The sequence below is a fragment of the Rosa chinensis genome, chromosome 3 (genome assembly GCF_002994745.2).
Source record: "Rosa chinensis cultivar Old Blush chromosome 3, RchiOBHm-V2, whole genome shotgun sequence".
In the NCBI taxonomy this organism is placed as follows: Eukaryota; Viridiplantae; Streptophyta; class Magnoliopsida; order Rosales; family Rosaceae; genus Rosa; species Rosa chinensis.
In genome coordinates, this window is record NC_037090.1 from 19,316,050 (window position 1) to 19,338,937 (window position 22,888).

At 39.4% G+C, this 22,888-nt stretch overlaps 2 protein-coding genes across 7 annotated transcripts; one reads left to right on the top strand and one right to left on the bottom strand.

Moving 5' to 3' along the window:
• The first annotated feature begins 3,617 nt into the window (after positions 1–3,617).
• LOC112193795 (probable disease resistance protein At4g27220) lies at positions 3,618–12,234 on the top strand. Of its 6 annotated transcripts, none has more exons than XM_040516048.1 (12): positions 3,632–3,940; positions 4,046–4,147; positions 4,393–4,949; positions 5,059–7,885; positions 8,755–8,869; positions 9,001–9,175; positions 9,270–9,349; positions 9,442–9,524; positions 10,148–10,228; positions 10,317–10,420; positions 10,953–12,053; positions 12,211–12,234. In XM_040516048.1, the coding sequence occupies exons 3-8, from the start codon at positions 4,750–4,752 to the stop codon at positions 9,444–9,446; spliced, it is 3,402 nt and encodes a 1,133-aa protein (XP_040371982.1). In that variant the 5' UTR covers positions 3,632–3,940; positions 4,046–4,147; positions 4,393–4,749; the 3' UTR covers positions 9,447–9,524; positions 10,148–10,228; positions 10,317–10,420; positions 10,953–12,053; positions 12,211–12,234. The 6 variants fall into 6 exon arrangements, with proteins under 6 accessions (XP_040371984.1, XP_040371983.1, XP_024189810.1 ...); XM_024334041.2 differs by having other exon boundaries at positions 3,641–3,940; positions 9,439–9,524; XM_040516047.1 differs by having other exon boundaries at positions 3,641–3,940; positions 9,439–9,524; positions 10,330–10,420.
• A 2,186-nt stretch (positions 12,235–14,420) lies between these two features.
• LOC121052281 (pentatricopeptide repeat-containing protein At5g48910-like) lies at positions 14,421–20,677 on the bottom strand. Its single transcript, XM_040516987.1, has 2 exons — positions 20,425–20,677; positions 14,421–14,776 (listed from the first exon to the last, which is right to left on the bottom strand). Exons 1-2 carry the CDS (start codon positions 20,675–20,677, stop codon positions 14,421–14,423), a joined length of 609 nt encoding a protein of 202 aa, XP_040372921.1.
• Positions 20,678–22,888: the final 2,211 nt, after the last annotated feature.

The window sequence follows — 22,888 nt, forward strand, 5'->3', positions numbered from 1 at the left end:
AATAATATTGTGTCCCTTAATGGATATAATAGATGCATTCATTGGTATAATCAATTCGGTCATGGAGACATGTGAGTGTAGAACAAGGAATCTCTATCCTTAAGTAAATAAGGTGTATGTTCAAAGATGTGATTCAATGAGTCTTTGGCCAAAGCAATGAATGAGATTAAAAAGGAGTTTCTAATCACATTCTAAGAATCACATAAGAAAGAAAATCACATTAGGGGATTGACATATTAATTCCATACCCCGATGATGTGATTTAGAACATCGTGTTAGAGAAGGACCGTATTGTAATGTAATTCCAATTGAATAGGTTCTTTCTCATTCTACATTAACTAGGGTAGTCATGATATGGTGCAAGACGTCACTCATATATGACTTGTGAAGTCCCCGAGGATTAATAAACATTTATAATCCTAATAATAAGGGAGAATCAAAAATGGAGTTTTTAATTCGTAACCAAAATAGAATGGTTTTTATAAGCTTCACTGCCTTGTTAATTAGAACCTAAGAGATTGCACAGCATATAAGTGGATCCTTGAGATTGTATATGAAGAAGATTAAACAAGAGTTGGTTATGACCAAATAATTAATTAGATTTATTATTTGGACATAATTAGGATTTTCGGGTAAAAACAGAATCTATTGGGCCTAAACGATTGTCGGATTTTGGTGTGGACTTGGCTTCACTAAATGAGATTTAAATGAAACCCCAAGACACATTTTTAGTGCCTAATAATATGTATGGACCAGCCAACATATTGGCTTTATGAAAGTCAATATTTTTCTTTTAGTAATTAGATTTATTTCCTATTATATAAAGTGAAATCATGGACAAAAGTGAGAGAGTATCTTCACACTATTATTTTCAGATTTGAGAGAGAGAGAGTTCTCTCTTGGTCCATTACAAAAATTAAAAGAAAGAAGAACACTTGCATACTTCTTCTTTTCTTTCATCTTTCTTCATCTCTTGATTCACTTGGTGAAGATCTTTAGAGGCCATATCCTTTTGTGACTTTACTTGTTACATCAAAGAGAAGATTACAAGCACAAGAAGGAGTTCTTAATCCAAGGTGCTTCAAGGTGGAGGAGACGCACACAAGGAGAGGAACTTTGGTGGTTCACTTGGATCGGATTGAGATCACGCTCCAAGGGTGAGTAGAACATAAACTCCCTTTTTGTTCTTCCTTACTATGCATGCTATGTTTGTATACATATCACAATAAGCCAAGATCATGGGTTAAAGGAATGAATTTTATGTCTAGTTAGTAGTTTAATTGTTAAACTAATTCCACACTAATTAAAAAGTTTTGAAATCCATCCATTCCTACAGGCGGATGGGACAGTGGTGGTGTTTTATCTGTTTGGCTTGGCAGTTGGGTCTCCTTTCTGGTTGTTCAACGTTGCTGGTTGACAAGTATGAAGGTGGCAGGCTGTGACAGTGGTAATGATCGACAGGGCTACGAGTCGGCGGTGGAACTGGCAGTAGGGCTGAGCTTGGAACCAGAAGCACCGAATCTGATACCAATTGTGTAGAAGGATCTGAATATGGGATCCAAATGAGGTTTGGGCTTAGACTATGGCCCATTATCTTTGTTGGGTTGTTTGTCATATGCTTCATTGGCTTGGGGCCATGTGTGTTATTGGTATTGGATTTGGGACCCAAGTTTATGGTATTTGTTTGTGAAAGATCGTCTGCTAATATGACCATAACCTTGACCGGCTTCAATATTTTGGATGGGAGAGTGCTTTCATTTCAGCTCCGAATTGATTTTTATCAGTTTGTGTGATGGATTGGCATGAGTATCAAACCACCGACTACTCAATTCACTACACTGCTGCAATCCGTAGTATAAATCAGCTATGCGTTTCAACGGTGCTACTCTTGCTTTATTAATTCCTTGTAATTCAGATGTAATTTTTGCATCTTTTCCTTTCGTACTGTTTATTTTCTTTATTGATGTATATTTGCATCATATCATTATAATTTTTCAATTTCAATAAAAGATTAACCAATTTTACTCAAGGGAAGGCAAAAAAAAAAAAATTTAAGTTGTAGTCCTTGATTTTTTTAGTATAGTATGACTGTGTTTTACTCTCTTTTTTTTCAAGGTATGTTGATTAAAACTATAGTTGAAGATGAGAATATTTTATGTTGGAAGTGAGACTTGACTTAACCTGGTTGGAATCAACCAAAATTGGTAATAGTGACAGATTTGCGGATATACTTGTTAAATTTCGGGTCGTCCGAATTCCAGGCTAGGCCCAAACAACCACATAAGTCGGGTTAATCTGAGGACCCGACCCACCCCAATTTAACAGTCTCGGTCATCAATGACACAGCGAAGACCAGCAAACTGAGGGAAAAGACCGGCCGCTCGCTCAACTCAACGCTCTGATTTCGCGCGTGGAGGTCACCGGAAAACCAGTACTTGCTTGCAAATTAAGGTACTGCTACTGTCTTTGATGAGTAGCCCTACAATTCTCTTCCTTTACTCTGTTTCTGTGTATTGCTGTTTTACAGTATTTAACTTTGTATCTATCAAGTTGAAGTCATTTTGATTGAGACAACAACAAGACGGACAAGGTTCAATGAAAAACTAGAAATCAAAACAGGTACAATCTAAATTATAGAAAAATTTAGTTTTATACACCTTGGTTGTAAGAGTTTTATTCATTAGGCTTGTACCATTGGGACTGCAGAAAGATCATTATTTAGTTGTTAAATTTGATTCATTTCAACATTTTATAGGTCCCATTCAATTCGTAAGATTAATTGGGTTCCAACTGTGACAGAGTAAAGGCTTCGATTCAAAGACTTTGATGCCCTACTTTTGTCAACAATATATTCGATCCAATCTCTACCTTTGGTGCCTAAAGCTAATCTGGAACTAAAAGTCATCACATATGCTTTCTACCTTTGGTGCCTAAAGCTAATCTGGAACTAAGAGTCATCACATATGCTTTCAAGTTGTTCTCCACTCGTCAAAGAGACTGCTGGTCCCCATCTACTTTCACTTTGTTCTCCACCCAGAACTCTGTTCACCCATAATCCATGGTTGTTGCCTAGATGAATTTCCTGTCATCATTGCATTTAACGTCAATATATAATTTCCGCCACCATTCTCAGGAGTATATATGGAAGTTCTAGCTTGATTTAAGCCTGAATAAGATGAGTTTTTATGGTGTTATTTTTAGGGTGGCTGGCTAATTTCAGATTAAATTCATGTATGAAATCTGGAATTATCAAGACAGTCTTATTGCTTGTGTGTATATAAAATCTTTCTGAGATGTAACAAAATATCAAGACAGAATTGAAGTGTTAAAATGAAATGTTAACTAAGGATCGATATTACATCAGGTAGTGTTATGGCTAGCTTGATGGTAGAATGGTTTCATAAGTTGAGAAACCAGTCCTCTAGAAGACTAAAACCAAGTTCGATGTCTTCAGGTGAAGATGCTGTAGGACCATAAACACCAATAATTGCCTCAAGCTTTACCTTTTGATAGGGGCCAGGGAGCTGCAAGTGGACAAATTATAGGTTGGTTGGTTCAGTGACCAATAATTTCATCGATCAAATTTGTAGGGATCCCCTGCGTCTGTGGGAAGTTTCACATTAGCAAATAACCAATTCACCTCGCCAGTAATAAGTATTAATTCACTCTCGTTTCCGGTCCTGGAAATAGCAAGCTAACCCAGTTAGGTAGAGTTAATAATAACGTAAGAGAAACTTTCACCTTTTTCACATGCTAGTACTACTGTAAAACCTTCTAATGTCCAAGAAGAGACTCTTTTTATGTTTCATCATCAAAGCGTGGAAGTATAGACTATAGACAGAGAATCGCCTTTATGTGTTTCATCTTCTTGTCTTCTAGTCTTCTTCTTCCAAAGAGTCTTCGTCTTCTACTCTTCTAGTCTTCTTCTTCTAAAGAAATTGTAAGTATGTATTTCAATTTGTTCAATTCAACGGATTCAATTTGGAGAAAATTTTAAGATTGATTTCGAATACAATATGCCGATTATATGGTTACTTTTGGGCAGAGACAGTCATTAACTCATAATCGTTTATTCGATCACTGGTGAGGTGAGACGAAATTGCTATTGCTCGCTTGCTGTGATCCTTGGATTGGAGCACTTTTTCAGGTTTGTACAGTGAAATATTCTAGCTTTTATGTAACACCAATTTCATATTAATTTGAAAGAAAGCTTTAGTTGATTAAATGTTGGAAGAAACGATTAAATGTTGGGAGAAAGCTGTTTTGCTTTAGGCCTATAGTTCAGAATCCATTTGATTTAATAGATCTCTTGTAAGTTCAAAGGTTACTCTGGGTTCTTTTTCTAATATGCTTGATCTAGGAGTTGTTTTGAATGATATATTTTCATTGCAGGTTACTTGTTATATATTAACTTGATAAGCCAATGTCAGAGGATAATCAAGAATCGGTTGATGTTGATGCCTCTGCATCTCTTCCTTCATCATCAGCTCCTCGGTGGAAGCATGATGTGTTTTTGAGTTTCAGGGGTGCAGACACTCGCAAGGGAATTGCATTTGAATTATACGATCGACTGCAAAACAGGAGAGGAATCAAAACATTCATGGATGACCAAGACCTTCAAGTAGGGGATGTTATTTCTCCCACTCTCCTAACGGCAATTAAAGAATCAAGGTTTGCAATTATTGTTCTCTCTAAAAACTATGCCTCTTCCACTTGGTGTTTGGAGGAACTTAAAGCATCTGTGAGTGCATGGAAGAAGACAACAATAGAATTCTGCCACTTTTTTATTATGTGGATCCTACTGATGTACGATATCAGAAGAGGAGTTTCGGAGATGCTTTCACTAAGCATGAAAACTCTGGGCGACACAGATCAGAGAAGGTGCAGCAGTGGAGAGATTCTTTAAAAAAAGTGGCAAATTTCTCTGGATGGCATATACTGAATCATAAGTAAGCATGATGAAACTTCTTTTTTAAAAAAAAAAATTAGTAATACTTGTGCCTTTCGATTTTCATTAATTTTCCCGATGATTTTTTGACCCATAATGCTTACTTGCAGATCTGAAAGAGAACTTTTGGATGCCATTGAGGAATCTGTGTGCAATAAATTACGACCTACTGAACTTGAGTTTAAATTGTCCATCGGAGGTTTTGAAGCATTTGCAGCAACAAAACAAGCCATTGATAAGGTCATGAATGCTCTAAAAGATGATGAGGCCACTACCATTGGAGTCTACGGAATGGGGGGCGTTGGAAAGACAGCAGTGGTGAAATATGTTGGAGCACAAGCCCAAAAAAGTAGGCTTTTTAATCAAGTGATTATGGCTGTCGTATCCCAAAACCCCGACTTGATAAAAATTCAAGAGACATTTGCAGAACTGCTGGGCTTTAAATTGGAGGAGAAGACAGAAATTGGAAGATCCATTAAATTGAAGGAGAAGATAATGAGAGGAACCGGGATCCTCATAATCTTGGATGACATTTGGAAGAGAATAGACTTTTCAAGCATAGGAATTCCAAGCCACAACGAACTTCAAAGATGCAATTCCAAAGTCCTACTGACCACCAGAAGATTGACTGTTTGTCAGATCATGGATAGCCATGCAAAAATTCATCTCAATATCTTATCAAAAGAAGATTCTTGGAGCTTATTTTTGAAGGAAGCAAGGAAATCTTTTGACAAATCTTCCAATTTCTATGTTGTAGCGAGTGAGGTGGCAAGAGAATGCGCCGGTCTACCAGTTGCCTTGATAGCAGTTGCGAGGGCCCTTCGAGATGAAGGTTTGGACGGATGGAAAGAAGCTGCTCGACGACTGAAAGCATCTCAACCTCCCTTCCCTGAAGATGAGGGAGATGTTTTCAAATGCATAAAGTTGAGTTATGATTACTTGAAATCTGATGATTCCAAATCATGCTTCTTGCTTTGCTGCCTGTTCCCAGAAGATTATGATATCCCAATTGAATACTTGTTCAAGTATGGAATTGGGAAAGGAATGTTTCAAGATTCAAACTTGCTACAGGCCCGAGCCACAACATATTTAGTGGTGAAGGCCCTTAAAGATTCTAGTTTGCTTTTGGACGCTAGAAATGACAGATGTGTAAAGATGCATGATGTCATTCGGGATATGGCAATCTCAATTTTGTTATCTGAAGGACAGCCGGTCTTGGTGAAAGCTGGCTGTGAATTGAAGAATTGGCCACCGATTGATGCACATAAAGCCTACTCTGCAATCTCACTAATGGAGAACAAAATTTGCAAGCTACCCCAAGAGTTGGTATGTCCAAATCTCCAGATTTTATTACTGCAACACAATGCTTCATTAAATGATATCCCAAACTCTTTCTTCCAATGTCAGAAAGAATTAGGAGTCTTAGATCTTAGCGGCACTGGTATTTCATTACTACCGCACTCAATCAGTTTCCTAACCAACCTTCAAGCTTTGTATTTAGATTATTGCAAGAACATAATTGACATTTCTGTAATCGGAAAACTTAACAAGCTTGAGATTCTTAGTATGAGAGAAAATACTCAGAGGGAATTGCCAAGGGAAATAGGACGATTGACCAATCTAAGGATGTTGGATATCAGTAGTGATTCTATACCCCAATCCCCATATGGATATAATCGCACAATTCCATCTAAAGTGATATCAAAGTTGCATAAATTAGAAGAACTGTACATGCAATGTGTATTTTGGGACTGGGGGAGTAAAATTGTTGGAGATGGAGAAGAAACTAATATTGGCTTTGATGAATTGGCTGGTTTATCATATTTAAGCATTTTGAAAGTTTGCATATCTGATGCAAATTGCATCCCTAAAACTGTTGATGTCGAACCGAATTGGGTTTACTTTGATATTAGAATTTCCAGCAGACATATGAGGGACAGTGTGAACTTACAATCTGGTCATAATTGTAGAACCTTAAGTCTTGATAGCACTGACACAACCATAGGAACCTTTCCGGACTGGTTTGTCAACGCTGCGGTAAAGAATACTGAGAGGCTATGTTATGAAGAATGCCGAGGGTTAAGTAACATTCTTGTTGAATATGACCGTGGTAGGTTACATGGACTGAAAGTTCTCTCTGTAAGAGGTTGCTGTGAGAACTTGAAAGAGTTGATGAACGCAAAAACATGCGTTTCTGATAAGCCTGTGTTTGAGAACTTGGAAGAGTTGTATTTGAAAGACATGGATGACCTGAAACAGTTATGTGTTGGTGAGTTACCACCTGGATCTCTCTGCAGTCTCAAATTATTGAAGGTCTGTAAGTGTCCTAACTTGGAGAATGTGCTGTTGCCATCAGAATTGTTGCAGAAACTACCAAATCTGGAAGAACTATTCTGTGAGGCAAGTGGAGTGGAATATGTGTTTGGATGTGAAGGATTTGAGCCGGATCAAACAAATCTGAGAAAGATGGAGTTGATGGATCTAGACGTAGTAAGAAGCATATGTAATGGTCCTGCTCCAAGTGGAATGTTCCAAGCTCTGATGGAATTGGTCATTATGTATTGCAATTTCCAGGGAAGCCTGTTCACATTTGATGTCTCTCAGTGTCTTTTTCAATTGGAAACCCTTACTGTATTCGAATGCCCTGTCTTGGAAAGAGTAATCGAAGCAAGGAGGGAAACATTGAAGAACAAGAAGACCATTCTTCCAAAACTGAAGAACTTATGTTTGATAGATCTTCCAATGTTGTACAAGGGAGGTGCTACTATTGATTTTGACTGTCCTTCATTGGAAAACTTTTATATGGAGGATTGCCCTCACTTGTCATTTCCGTCCTCTGCTTCTGACTACTTCCACAGCAGGAACCAAGTCAATGGTGATAAGCCTAAAAACTGTATCCCACTCCTCGATATAAAGTATGTCAGCTGGGTCATAAACGTAATTCATTTTTCTTGTTCTCTTGTAGTCTGCTTATATAATTGGTAGGCTAGTTTGAATTCCGGCTAGTAAATTTGAAGTTGTTTTGGTGAGTGATCTATGTCTATATATATATATATATATAGAGAGAGAGAGAGAGAGAGAGAGAGAGAGAGAGAGAGAGAGAGAGCTCTTTTTCATAATTAACATTATTTATTTGCTTTCTTAATCTTTTATTGCAAACGAGTTCCGCTTTCAAAAATTTAATTGTTAGTTGGTTTCTTCAGTGTTCAAATAATGAAGTAAGTTTTTTGCTTGTTGATTCTATGTTTCCTAATTGCACCACAATTGCATGCTAGGGTAACTGGCTAGGAAATAGGTAGTCAGATTTGCATCATGTTTGAAGGCTTGCTTTTGAATAAGTGAGCTCTCATTATTTTAGTGAATGATATTTGTCAGGCTTGGTTGTTGTTTGATCCTCAGATATATGGATTGAACATTGGAAAGCTGATGCATGTGTGTTCTTTTAGTCTTATTAATACTTTTGATTTAAAAAAATTGAAAACGAGTTCCTCATTTTAGTACACCAAGCTAATTTTGACTACCAGCTTATTTTTCTTTTTTGTTTTTGCAACCAACTGACTGTCGCAAAATTTGAAAACATAATCCTTGTACAGATCATGAATTAAATCATTTTCATTCTATCTAGATATTAATTTACTCTGATCCTGCATGCATCAGGCTGCATTTTAAATTTATTGTTATTATTATTTGTAGTTCATTTTTTGTCCATTTAGATCGTGGAATGCAATGTAAACAATACGGAGACATTTATTAAATTGTTGACTTATATAATTCTTTTTTTTTATTTCATTTGACATTCTATCTAGTCTTCGAAAAGTGGAAAGAAGGCAACGAAAGTATGCCGCGGAACTCCTCGACATGGACAGACTGCTAGAGCACTTGCAAAACAGGCAAACGGAACTGAGGATAATGCTAGAAAATGTAAGTCTACTTCTTCTGGATGCAAGTATAGTGTTATACAGCTTGTTGAGTAAGGTACAATATCTAAATTATGGAAATATTTAGTGTTATACACCTTGTTGTACAAATGGGTGACGTGTGTATCTTCGCAGCAAGACAGCCCGGGGGTGGAAGAGGTAGAGTGAGGGACTTCTTTGCTTCACACGGAGAGAGAGAGAGAGGGGGGGGAACGAGTTCTGGTTGGAATTCAAACAGGGAACTGAAGCTTCCAGAATCGACGACTCGCGCCAACCACTCCGGATTTTTCCTCAGCCATCTGAATTTCGGGTAAGCTCTGTGATTCCCGAGCTAATTGAGTGTACGGAGATTCCTACTCCGACTGTCTCAACTAACCGGAACTCTTTGCTTTGTGTACGGCTAGGGATTTCATCGTTCTCGAACTTCCGGCGAAGCCCCCGCGCCACAGAAGCCGAAGAAAGAACCTACCGATGATGAAAAGAGGTAGGTTGCTTCAATTTTAGCAATTTTGATGATGAATCTGTGGAAATTGAAATGCTACTCAATTTTCCTTGATTTTTGTTTGGTAATAGAAGGATGAAAATAGTGGCCGGAAGCTTGATGAAAGTACTGATCAGACCTGGTGGAGGTGGATTCAACACCTGAAGATGGTGATCAGGTTGGGCTTACATTACGCTTTCTGAAGCCAGTATCGCAATTTAACTGTGTATAAAAGCAAATGGTGGAAGCTAGATTAGTTTTTCGATTTGCAGTTCATATATCGTTGCACTGTTAGAATATTGGATGGAGTTATTATTAATCTTAATCTTAATCTTCTCTTGACTAAAACTAAAATCCTAGAAATTATTATTTTCATATAGAACAAGGTGCAATTAAGTTATTTTCTGTTAGAAGCATGCGGGTTATCAGTTATGGTTAATAATAACTGCAGTAGGGTTTCTGAATCAATGATGGGCTATAGGTATTGGAATTTGGATGAGCATAATTGTAGAATCTTTTTTTAGTTGATTTATGGAAAGCCTTGTTCTAAGCCAATTTAATTTGGAATATAATGACAATGAAACCTTTTTCTACATGGTCTTTGTGTATTGTGCTTGCTGAGGTTAGTGAAGGAACCAATGAAGCTACCACTTACTCCTGCCATTTTGTTTTCCTTAGTAGAGGGTCTAAGGCTTTTCAGTTGCAGACCCTGATTCACCGTCTATCACTTCGTAAAATATTGGTTTTTGCATTGCTAGTTATTCTAGTTATGAGATTCATCTCCCTGTCATGTTTTTGTAGGGGAATCAAAATATTAAATTGGCTCATGTAATAGAAAGTATTGAAGGGGTGTAGATGGAGTCTCATGGCAAGTCACTGAAGGTATATGCACCATACATAATTTTGATGCAAACATTTGGTTTATCTGTTACTTTAAGTAGTGAAACTGATAGTAATTCCAAATGACAAGCTATTGACTGCAGTTTCCCAGTCTACCCCAGTAACAGAGGCATTTAATCTAGCTGACGATATTTTACAACAAGGGGTGTTCATGGTATCTCCGATATAATCACGGTATGTGATCTTTAAAGATCTTGTAATTATGACCTCTATTCTGATGTTAAATACAGTATAATTAGACAAAAGAAGGAAAGCAAAGAAAAAATTTAAAAGGAAAATGAGAATGAACGCCGATGTGTCCTATCAGGAAAAAACTTTTTACTTCTTTGTTCATATACTACATCCAGTAAGAGTGCTTGACAGACTCTAAGATAGGCATCTCAATGCTTTCCCTAATGTGTACATCGTAAGGGCACCAGTAGTTCTGTATGAATACTTATTACTCTTTTCATGGGTTATTATTATTATTCTAAAACTGGCACCCAGTTCTGAAACAATATCACATATTGTGGTGATATATTTCTAACTTCTTATATTGATAAGCTGAATTTATAACTTATAAGCATTGCATCGGTATATGCTTGGAACATCATCTTTAGATCAGTGGAGTTCTATAATTGCTTAGTTGATCATTTGTAATTTCCTGTCCTATTTCCTTAGGGTCATATTTTGTTACACTAGTTGATAGTCATAACCTTAAATGCAGATTCCGGGGCTGGCAAATGTCGACTTTGCTGATGTAAGGGCTATAATGGTGAATGCGGGTTCTTCATTGATGGGGATAGGAACTGCAACTGGTAATTTGTGATTTACTAACTAGAATGTTTACAGTGCTAATATGATGTCAGAGTCAGAGGCTTCACTTATGATTTTGGACATGATTGTGGTGGAACCTAATTACCATAGTGCCTTCCATGATGGCATCACTGTGGGTAACCTTGTGAAAGTTACTTTTATGAATGACATCAAGAACTTCTCAGTTTATTGGGTTAGTGTGTGAGGAGGAAGGTGATCTAATACCTGGTTTGTTAGAATTTAAATATATAGGTATTTGTTCCTCAAAAAGGTACAGGATACGGCCATAAGCTTTGAGAAATGTTTATTTGAGAATTTTTTTTACTGAGAATGATTTCTTAGTATTGGAGATGGTCTGAATATGTAGTTTTAGTTGCATTCTCCATGTCCTGTGATTTGGAGTGTGCATGGCAATAATTTTGATACTAAAATGACTGTGTCATCAACATAGAGAATTCAAATTCGTTGGTTGTAGCCAATCCCATCTTCTAGATTTATGCTTGTTAGTTGTGACTCTTGTTCAATGCAGAATTTTACATCTTTTTTGTTTTGGAAAAATTTTAAAATGACTGAGAGTTCTGTGTGAATTAGCTATCAGCTGTGGGATTCGCACAAAATATTTACTTTGAGGGTTATAGCTTATAAGGATGATGTGAAATTTCTTTGGATGCTTTTCAAGATATAACATATATCTCCATTTCTGCCTTCTATAACATGTTCACCAAGTTATCTACGACTATGAATAGTTTTGTCATGTGATTGAGTTGTGGTGCATTAGCAGTTCATTTCATCAGAGCCTATTTCCTTGTGCGAGGAACATCCATCCCATTTTTTTTTATGTAAGCAGATAACTGTCTGTTTTTTTTTTCCTTCCTCTTTGGGAATAGGGAAGACAAGGGCAAGAGATGCTGCTTTAAATGCCATTCAATCATCTTTATTAGATATTGTTATAGAGAGATCTACTGGAATTGTCTGGAACATAACTGGTGGAACTGATTTGACACGCTATGAGGTACCACTTTCTGATTGGCATAAAAACTTCTTACCAGAACTTCCTGAATCCCAATATAATTATTCCCCATCTACTGAATTCTCCAAGTTGTGGTTTTCACTCACATATGATATGAGACAATTCTCTTCTGCTACACTAATTTTGGGTATTCTCATAGGTAAATGCTGCAGCAGAGGTTTTATATGATCTTGTTGATCCAACAGCAAATTTAATATTTGGAGCAGTGACAGATCCATCACTCAGTGGTCAAGTAAGTTTTGTTGCTTTCTCTAGAGTCTGGAATCCTACCCTTGGCTCATTATGACCTGATCACATCTGCATTGGTTCACCCGCATAGTATCTTACTGTACCAGTAATTTAAAAAATAAGAAAGAGGATAATCCAATTGATGGGAGAGTTCTTGTGAGGACTCAGTAAGGACTTTCAAATCAACGGTTGGATGAGTGTTTTTAAAATTTTTTCAACAAGTAAGTCATCCAACTGTTTTTGAAGTCCTCATTAGAGAGAGAACCCCATCAATAACTTTTACTTGGTCCCTTTTCCTGAAAATCTACTTGCCAGAACGGAATTTCATTCGTGCATCTGAAGGCATATTTTATACCTTTAGTTTTCTTATTACTAGGTATAACTATAAGCAAATAGATGATATATAGTCCTGGTTACCCTAGTATGTGGTGGTATTTTAGTTTGAAAACCTATTAAATGTCATGTTGCTTGTCTTGGTTTCATTCAGGTTAGCATCACTCTAATTGCTACTGGATTCAAACGCCAAGAAGAAAGTGATGGGAGGCCACTCCAGGTATTCCTCATAGCTCACTCTCTCACTTTCTCCATAAGTCTCTCGACAATTTTATTAAAATACCAAATTGCAGGCACAAGGAGATATTACCCTTGGAATCAATCGAAGACCTTCCTCCTTGTCAGAAGGTAGTTCAGTCGATATTCCTGATTTCTTGAAGAAGAAAAGGATGCTCACGTTATCCTGTTTGAAATGCTTCCTTTTTATTCCAATGAGTGCCTTGTCTGAGGCCTCCCAGCCTCTTCATTACCACATCAGCATCAATCTGAGGGATTTAAGTATGCCTCTGTAGATACTGGATGATAGATCCTCAATATGTCATTTGTTGTACTTGGTAATGGTTTCTAGCCTTCATATAGCACTCTCGTTTGAGTATTATGTCTATGTTCTCCTTTGTTCCCTGAGTATTTGAATAAAAGCCATTGGCGTGTATAGAGTTTTCCATCTAGGAAGTGAGGATAGAACTTATGGAGAATCATGAATTGCTTTGCTTCAGAGAATTCTTCTTTGTTACTTGATATCTGATTTTAATTTCAGCCTTATTTTATTAACTTCTCAGAAACAGAAGCCGTATACTTTTCTGCCAAGCAAAATAAATTGATGGGTAAACATTGAGCATTTTTCTTAGTCCATGATTCTTGTGGCTTGCTCGAGAGAGAAGAAGAAAATGTAACTGTTTCCTGTCTCTACATGCCTTCAAACCCGGAGATGTGAATCTTGATGAAGAATCTCATCACATATCACCTGAGAATGGCTACCAAACAATCACTTGATCATTTCTTGTTATACTATAAACCAATTGAGCTAATAATCCAATGGATGAAGAAATCAATCGCCTCTTCCAAGTGCAGGACAAACGCTCAGGTTATTCGTCTTCTTACATGCTTTTGAGTCAAAGCCTAAAAGCCTCTTGCTCATTCTTAATCACCCAGTCGGCTCAAAAAATATTTGTCCGAAGTAACCAGACAGATGACTTTTGCATGAGTTCCTTTACAAAACTTTGGCCTTCAAAACTTTTACCAATAATCTCCACATGAACACAACCCATCTGAGAAATGGTGGAACCGAGTATTGTCCCTAACTATAATCCCTAAATATAATCTTTCTTCCAACAACCAAGGGAGATGTACTTGATTGCAGAATAGCAATCCAAGCACACCCATAAAACTTTTCTTCACAATATATAATTGGCTTCCTGGCAGGCATACTTATCAGTGCAAATGCAATCGCTATCCTGTCACTATGATGGTGAAGAAGTTCTACCTTTGAATTGTCGTGCATATCGTGTAGAACAAGAACTGTATTTGGAACATATCCAGCTTTCTTTATCTCATAATGAAGACTATCAAGTTTCTCATATAGTTCTTTCTCCTAAGGATGAGACAAATCTCAGTCTCCAGACGAGTGTGTTTTGTTTCCAACATCAACCCAACTATAACCGGGAAATTTCTTCATGCTGCTGTCTCTCATCATCTTCCTCACACTTCTGAAATCTTCCCATTTTTGCTCCTTTGCATGTAGAGTTGAAAGCAAAACATCTGCTCCACTATTCTCACGTTCAAGCTGTATCAATTTCTCCGCTGCCAGTATATATGCCCCTCTTTATCACCATGAATCGTGCAAGCACCAAGAAAGGGGCACCACCCAAAAGCATTTGGCTGCATTGGCATGCTGTTAATAAAATCTTCGGCCTCTTCAAGCCTTCCAGCCCTGCCAAGTAAATCAATAATGCAAGAGTAATGTCCAGCTCTAGGTACTATGCCATATGTTTTCTCCATAGAGTAAAAGTACTTTAAACCTTCCTCTACCAATACAAAATGGCTACAACCTGTTAAAAGACTGATAAATGTTATTGCATTTGGTTTCACTCCTGCCTGGACCATTCTACTAAAAGTTTCCAAGGCGTCATTTCCTAAGCCATTAACTGCAAATACACTTAGCAATGAATTCCATGCAACTTAGTCGGGATTTTCAAGTTTTATGATACACACACATATGTAATTTTCAAGTGATGGTATTTTTTTTGTGTGTGTAATTTTCAAGTTTTATGATACACACATATGTTTTTATTTACGTAAAATAGATTAATTATATTAATAGCCTCGTCAAAACCATACTCAGTGTTGAAGGAAAATCAAGTTTAATGTGCCTTATCAAACTAGGAATAGGAATAGGAGAGAAGGTTCTAGATTTCCCAATCCTACACGGATTGGTATTCCTTGTAACATTAGATTATGCACTTTGTAATCCCTATATATAGGGCTCCTATTCTCTATAATGAAAGACATCTCTCTCATCAATCTCTCTCAAATACCAATATACTTAAACACGTTATCAGCACGACTCTAGCCATAAAGAAAAAAAAAGAAAAAAACCCCACAAAACTTCCTTTGCCAAAAATCTGCCGCAAGCACTTGCCTGCAGCCTTCTGTCTACCTGCGTGCCGACTACCCCAGCAGCCCCTAGCCGAGCCCCCACCGCGTCTGCCCTGCGCTACGCGCCCCTGCGCTCGTCTGCCTGCGCGCCCGTGCGCCTGCAGCCCTGCTGCCTGCCTTCCCTGCGCGCCCGTGCGTCTGCAGCCCCGCGTCGCTGCCCTGCTGCTCCTGCAGCTCTGCCGCACATCTGCTGCCCCGCGCACACCTGCCCCCGCAGCCCGTACGCACACCTGCGTTCGCTGCTGCCTTGCCCGCAACAACTGCTGCCCCGCAACCGGCCTGCCTACTTCGCGCCCGTAGCCCCTGCACCCCCTGCTGCCCCTGTAGCACACCTGCAACTCACTGCCACTGCAGCCCCTGCTGCCGTGCACCACTGCACACCTTTACTCGACTCGCTTCGTTCCATCACGCCTGCATCGACACGCGCGTGATCCGAAACCAAAAAGTAAGTATCCAAAAGAGTAAGTTTTAAAGTTCCTAAATTGAAATTCTTTCTTTTTCTCGGGGACTTAAAAACCTCCCTTCTTCTTCATCCCACCTTTCTTATAACGTGGGTTCGATCATTGAAAAGCGGAATCGTGGGGATTCACGCAATTAACGAACTAAGAGCGTTCGTAAGACTTCGGACTAAGAGCGTCCGCAAGCATCGATTTATGACCTAATAAACATCATTGTTTCGGTCTAATCCAATTTTCTTGGAAATCGATTTCTTGGTAGCATAGCTCGGAAATCTTAAATATTTAGTTGTCGTGGAAGTTTTAACTCCGAAACTAATATATTTCTTCTTCTTATTTCAGGATGTCGAAACTTGACTTTCCTGCACTTACCTCAACTGGCTCGGAATATCATAGTTGGGCCACGGATGTTGAGCACCATCTCACTTCAAAAGGGATCCTACCCTTAATTCAAGCTCCTAATCCTACTCTCATATTTGAGCGTACGGCTACGAACAATGCCACCGCCCTCATCTTGATGAGGCGCCACATGGATAAATCACTCCGACTGGAGTACATGGCAATCAAGGATGCTAGAGAATTATGGGTCGCGCTAGAAGAGCGATTTGGAAATATCAAGGATACCCTCCTCCCTGACTTGAAAGTTCAATGGGGCAATCTACGATTCGCCGACTTCAAGTCCGTAGCTGAATATAATTCAGAAGTTCTACGCCTCAAAACCATGTTGGGGTTCTGTGGACAACCCGTCACAGAGCAAGAACTAATTGAGAAAACTCTCTCCACCTTCCCCGTCTCAGCAATTTTGCTCTCAAAGCAATATCGAACGGAATTCGATACTAGACGGATCACGAGATTTCATCAGCTCATTACTATTATGTCTGTAGCTGAAAAGCATGATAATATCCTCGTGAAGAATTATAATTCAAGGCCTATCGGAACTAAGAGCGTTCATGAGGTGAATTATAATAATGCACCCAAAGGAGGGCGCAAGGAGCGGAACCCTAAGAATAAGGGACACAACGGACGTTCTGGTCCATATAACCGCCCTACAAAGGAAGGTACTCGTCAGAATGAAGGACGATCACGTGGCAATACATGGCAACGTGGGAGAGGAGGCCGTGGGGCTCCAGGACATGGAGGAACCACCCAGGGCCGTGGGAATGGCGCCAACTCCTATGGGGGACGCCACCCAAGTGCAAACAATGCACCTCAATTAAAGGGAGGAAATCACAATGACATGTGTCATCGATGTGGATCTAGTGAGCACTGGTTCAAACAATGCAACGCAAGCAAACAATTAGCTGCGCATTACAAGGCATTTAGAGACTTCAGAGAGCATGAAGCCAATTTTGCCGAAAATATAGAAGAAGATGGTGATGATGCCGACGTCAATCTCACCATAGCGGACTTCAAATCTGACAAAGAATTGCACAAGGATGCTGCAGATTTTGATTAGTATAGTCCTTTACTTTTCCAAGAATTATGTAATGGCAATTATGCCCTAAATCAATAAAATGACTTATTGTATTAACTTTTTCCCTCTAGGCGTACTCAAGAGTACTTGTGATGTCTAGGCAAGGTTTGATCTGAGAGAACGGTTTTAAAAAGTGAGCAACGCTCCACCAAAATCTCGCCTTACCTTACCTGGTCACAACCAAATTGAAATTACCGAACGGATTAAGTGACTACGATTCGTCTACTATTTGATTTTATATTGGATTAGATTTTAGTCAAGAAATTTTGATGTAATCATTGGCTATCATTAATAAAGTATCGACTTATTTTATTCAAATGTCTTGGACATATTCTAAATTCGAACTTTATTATTTTTCAGTATGTTTCCCGGAGAGCTCGAATGCCTCGTGGATAGTGCCACTACACATACCATCCTTCGAAACAGGCAGCTATTCCTATGGATGGCGCCTACTCGATCTTCTGTGACTACGATGGCTGGACCATCTCAATTGATTCATGGTCGAGGACCAGCTCAATTTATGTTGCCTAATGGCACTACTTTGAATGTCACCGAAGCTCTTTATGCTCCTAGGGCAGGAAGAACCCTATTGAGCTTCAAAGATATAAGAGCCAATGGTTTTCATGTGGAAACACATTGTGAGAATGGACAAGAGTTCCTTTGCATCACCTCTAATGACTACGGACATAAACGAGTCTTAGAGAAACTTATGTGTCGCTCTAGTGGGTTGTATGCAACCACTATTCGAGTCATTGAATCCAACCATGTCATGAGAGATGATTTATGGGATTCCGACACATATAGGCTTTGGCACGACCGTTTGGGACACCCAGGTCGTGACATGATGATCCGTATATTAAAGACTTCACACGGACATCCCTTTTTCAGAACGAAAGGAAGTAAAACTCGAAATTTGGATCAAGGAGGAGCACCTGCGCCTCACGGCGCCTTCCCCCTTCAAGTCCGGCCACCACTAGCCGGCGCCGCCATCCCCCTGCGGCTCCAGGGTGGCTTTGACGCCACCCCTGCTCCCCTGACTCCAATTTCTGCTTCTAAAGTCAAAAGTGACTTCATGGCTCAACCAAAATCCTCATTGGTTATTTCGAAAGCCCATTATTCGTTCTGCAAAGCCTGCTCTTTAGCAAAGTTAGGATCGAGACCATCCTATGCAAAGGACACCAAAGAAAATATACCATTCTTGCAAAGAATCCAAGGTGATATTTGTGGACCTATTCAACCATCATGCGGACCATTTCGATATTTTATGGTATTGGTTGATGCATCGACACGCTGGTCACATGTCATGTTATTGTCCACAAGGAACGCTGCATTTGCTAAACTCCTAGCACAAATAATTAAGTTAAGGGCTCACCACCCTGATCATCCTATTAAGTCTATAAGATTAGACAATGCTGGAGAGTTTACATCAAAGACTTTTGATGATTATTGCATGTCCATTGGGATTGATGTTGAACATCCTGTTCCTCATGTTCACACCCAAAATGGTCTCGCAGAAGCCGCCATTAAACGACTACAAATGGTCGCTAGGGCATTGGTAATGCGCACCAATCTCCCTATTTCTGCTTGGGGCTATGCAATATTGCATGCAGCTGTGCTTATTCGTCTGAGGCCCACTGCCACTCAACCCTTTTCTGCGTCCCAGATGGTGACTGGGTATGAGCCTAATGTCTCACACTTACGCATATTTGGGTGTGCAGTTTATGTGCCAATTGCGCCTCCACAGCGCACCAAAATGGGTCCTCAACGACGATTAGGCGTTTACGTTGGTTATGATTCTCCAACGATCATCCGCTACATAGAACCCTTGACAGGCGATCTCTTTACCGCAAGGTTTGCGGATTGTCACTTCGATGAGACAGTCTTCCCATCGTTAGGGGGAGATAAGAACATCAATGTTCAACAGGAACGACCGGAATTGTCGTGGTCTGTCCCCACTCTGTCTCATCTTGATCCCCGAACTGCACAGTCTGAAATTGAAGTGCGGAGAATTCTCGATCTTCAGAACGTAGCAGAATCGATGCCTGATGCGTTTTCTGATATCGCTAAAGTGACAAGATCACACATACTTGCTGCAAACGTGCCTGCAAGGATTGATGTCCCTAAAAGTAGAGGACATGACGCCAACTCAAGAGTGCATGAGCATGGCGCCAACGTCCCATCTCTCAATGATGGTGACGTTATGGCTAGGCCCACGGCTCCTGCCAGGAAGCGCGGGAGGCCCATAGGTTCGATGGATTCTCGCCCAAGAAAGAAAGCGAGTTTGGCACAGAATAATCCATTAATCATCGATATAAATAATCCATCTCATGAGAATATTCCGGATTATGGTTATGTCCAAGAGACATCATTGGGGGACGCTCCAATGTCAGAACCAACTCCAGAGAATAGAGAGATCTCCATAAATTACACTAGTGTACATGAGATGATGGATAGAAATTCTATGGCAATTGATGATGCATTTGCATATCATATTGCGAAAGGGATTATAGAATATGATGATATCGAACCTCGCTCTGTTGAAGAATGTCAACGAAGAGCAGATTGGCCTAAATGGAAAGATGCGATCCAGGTTGAATTGGATTCACTAACAAAGAGACAGGTATTTGGGCCTGTAACGCAGACACCCCCAAGTGTAAAGCCTGTTGGCCATAAATGGGTCTTTGTTAGAAAGCGTAATGAGAAAAATGAGGTGGTAAGATATAAAGCCCGCCTTGTGGCGCAAGGTTTCTCACAACGCCCTGGAATCGACTACGAGGAGACATATTCTCCCGTAATGGACGTTATAACGTTCCGCTACCTTGTCAGTTTGGTAGTTTCCGAAAAACTTGACATGCAGCTTATGGATGTGGTTACAGCATATCTCTATGGGGATCTAGATTCAGAGATATATATGAAGGTTCCAGATGGACTTCAATTACCCAAATCAAGTGGCTCTAAACCACGGAGCGTGTTTTCAATAAGATTAAAACGCTCACTATATGGATTAAAACAATCCGGACGGATGTGGTATAACCGTCTAAGTGACTACTTGATTGGGAAGGGATATATTAACAATGAAATATGCCCATGCGTGTTCATTAAAAGAACAAGTTCCGGATTTGCAATCGTAGCAGTTTATGTCGATGACATGAACCTAATTGGAACTCTAGATGAGTTGAAGGTAACTGCTCATCCATGAAAAACTTACAAGCCTCAACCATGAACCCACATTTCGAATACATATCCGCCAAGTTACTGCCCACAAACAACTCACAAGCCAAGCCCAATTTCAAAGCAAGAGAATGCAGCTGCCTCCCAATCTCAACCGACCCAAGAACCACACAAGCTCTGATGACACTTGCAAATGCAAACTGGGTCGGGCTCTCCCCAGCAATTCTCATCTGCGAAAAGGCCTTGAAACTCTCGGAGAACCTCAAGTTCTGAGAAAACCCAGTTACCATTGCAGTCCAGGAAACCAAGTTTCAGTGGGACGTAATCGACGTGCCCGCATTTGGAGTACATGTTGAGGAGGTGGTTGGTGAGGAAGAGGCATAGTGGGTAATGAGTGCGTAGGAGGTGAGCGTGGAGCTCTTTGCCTTTGTTTAGCTGCTTGGTTTTTGCGTAGGTTTGGATGACTTGCGCCAAGGTGGTCGACTCCTCTTTCAGAATTTGGCCGCCAAAAAGGCGCAAGGGTTGAAAATTCATAAAGAAAGGGTGCAAATGAAATTTTCTGGGAAAAGCTTTACATTTCTACATGAAAATGGAATCATCAATTGTTCCCCATAACCAAATAAAATGTTTCAGTCGAACAATAGTCTTCGGTAGTACTTTCAAAGTTTCAATATTTACGTTTGTGTACAAAAGGGTCGATTTTTAGAACTGAAAACCAACAAATAGCATGGAGATGATAAAAATTAATTGATATTAAATTGAATCGATACTAGTGTATAGTTTTTAGTTTATTTTTGAGGGAATAGATAATTTCATTATTTTATTTTTTTTGAAAGGATAATTCCATTACTTATTTATGGTCATAAAGCATGTTCCGTTAATTGTTGTCTCATACAAAAAAATATAAATAAGCACTATGCCAAAAACTGCATCACACTACACTTTTTAGACAACGAAAAAAAAAAGTGTTGTGTGAAGAAGAAAAGTTAATCACACAACATGTTTACTAAACTTCCGTTGTATAAGGTGGTTAAAATTCTGAAGTTTTTGTTTAGAAGGTCATTGCACAACGGTTACAAGAATAATCTGTTGTGTGAATCAAAAAAAAAATTGCGGCAGATTTCCCTCCTAGATGGACTCAAATTTGGCTCCAAATTGTACCCTAGATGCTACTAAATTGTACAATAGTTTAGTTATTTGTGTTGTAGGAGTATACTTGCAAATCATCATACAATGGTTTTTAATGTGCCGTTGTGCAAGTAAGTGGCATAATTTGGAGAAGTCTCCAAAATGACATTCATTCCCCCCCTGAAAACAAGCAAATTTGGCTTCAATGGTTTGTCATGCTTGCAACTTCCTACAACATAATGAACTATCTCTGTGAATGAGAAATGCCTAGCCTAAGCGCCAAAACTGGCATTTTGATTTGCACAAGCGGGAAATTTTCATCTTTTGTTCCCTCAGCTATGTAGCAATTCAGACAACGTAAATGTATCTATACGTTGTCTGAGTAACTTAAAAAAAAAAAAAAACAAAGCTATTGCTTACTGCGTAGACAACAAAGGGCGCATTTAAACAAAGTTAGTGCCTTGTTGTTTTTCATTACCTCTCGATCTCCTCTCAAGATGCCTAACACTCACAGCTCCACATCTCTCTCGCGAAATCTCTGTCCTCTCTCACGTTCTACTCTCTCTCTCTCTCTCTCTCTCTCTCTCTCCTCTCTCTCTCTCTCTCTCTCTCTCTCTCCTCTCTCTCTCTCTCTCTCTCTCTCTCTCTCTCTCTCTCTCTTCAGATCGCTCCTCTCCCTGTCTCACTCTCAGTCTTCTCTCGCTCTCTTCTTTACCCAGAAATCATAGTCTTCCTCTCTCTTTCATTCTGAAATCCCAAATAGGGAAACCCCAATCTCAGATTCCCCGAAATCAACCAAATCTCTATTGGTCGAACCCTCAATTTGAAACCCAAATTTCATTGACCTAACTCTTGTCTCCACAATTAGTCGGATTTACACTGCACAACCATGGGCCAGGAACTTGATGAAGAACAAGCAGCGCCGCCGGTCATCCTCTGATGGCAAGATTTGGGCGAGTTGCTAGAAAACGAGCTGATTATTGAGGCTCCCGAAAAGGCGAGAACGGGCGGTGGAAGATGGTTTGCAAAAGATTGCTTAAGAACAGCTGTGAATCTAGGGTTTTGTAGAAGAATACCCGATATCCACTACTAGTTTCAGGTGAACTCTCGGCGAGATTGCACAATTTCAAGAAGTCCCACTGCTTATTTCTGGGTATGATTCTTTTTCATGTTCTTCCTAGCGATAATTGACAATTTTTGTTCTTTTTCTATTCCGTCAAATCTCTTGGTTTGATAAGCCTTACTGATCTACTTTCTGTTTTACAAATCTCATCGATATAGATCTGTCTATTCAATTTTCTATTCAATTTCTTCTGTCTTAATACCTGGGTCATATCTTGGAAAAACAGGTTGAATGGCAAAATGGTGCTAAT

Bases quoted from the DNA above. Each gene is read 5' to 3' on its own strand.
- LOC112193795 (XM_024334041.2), top strand. From the start codon at position 4,750: ATGGAAGAAGACAACAATAGAATTCTGCCACTTTTTTATTATGTGGAT. The intron at 7,886-8,754 runs GTAATTCATTTT...CATTCTATCTAG, and splicing joins ATGTCAGCTGGGTCATAAAC to TCTTCGAAAAGTGGAAAGAA. The intron at 8,870-9,000 runs GTAAGTCTACTT...GTATCTTCGCAG, and splicing joins TGAGGATAATGCTAGAAAAT to CAAGACAGCCCGGGGGTGGA.
- LOC121052281 (XM_040516987.1), bottom strand. From the start codon at position 20,677: ATGGTAACTGGGTTTTCTCAGAACTTGAGGTTCTCCGAGAGTTTCAAG. The intron at 14,777-20,424 runs GTAAGTTTTTCA...GTGTATTTGCAG, and splicing joins TGGGTTCATGGTTGAGGCTT to TTAATGGCTTAGGAAATGAC.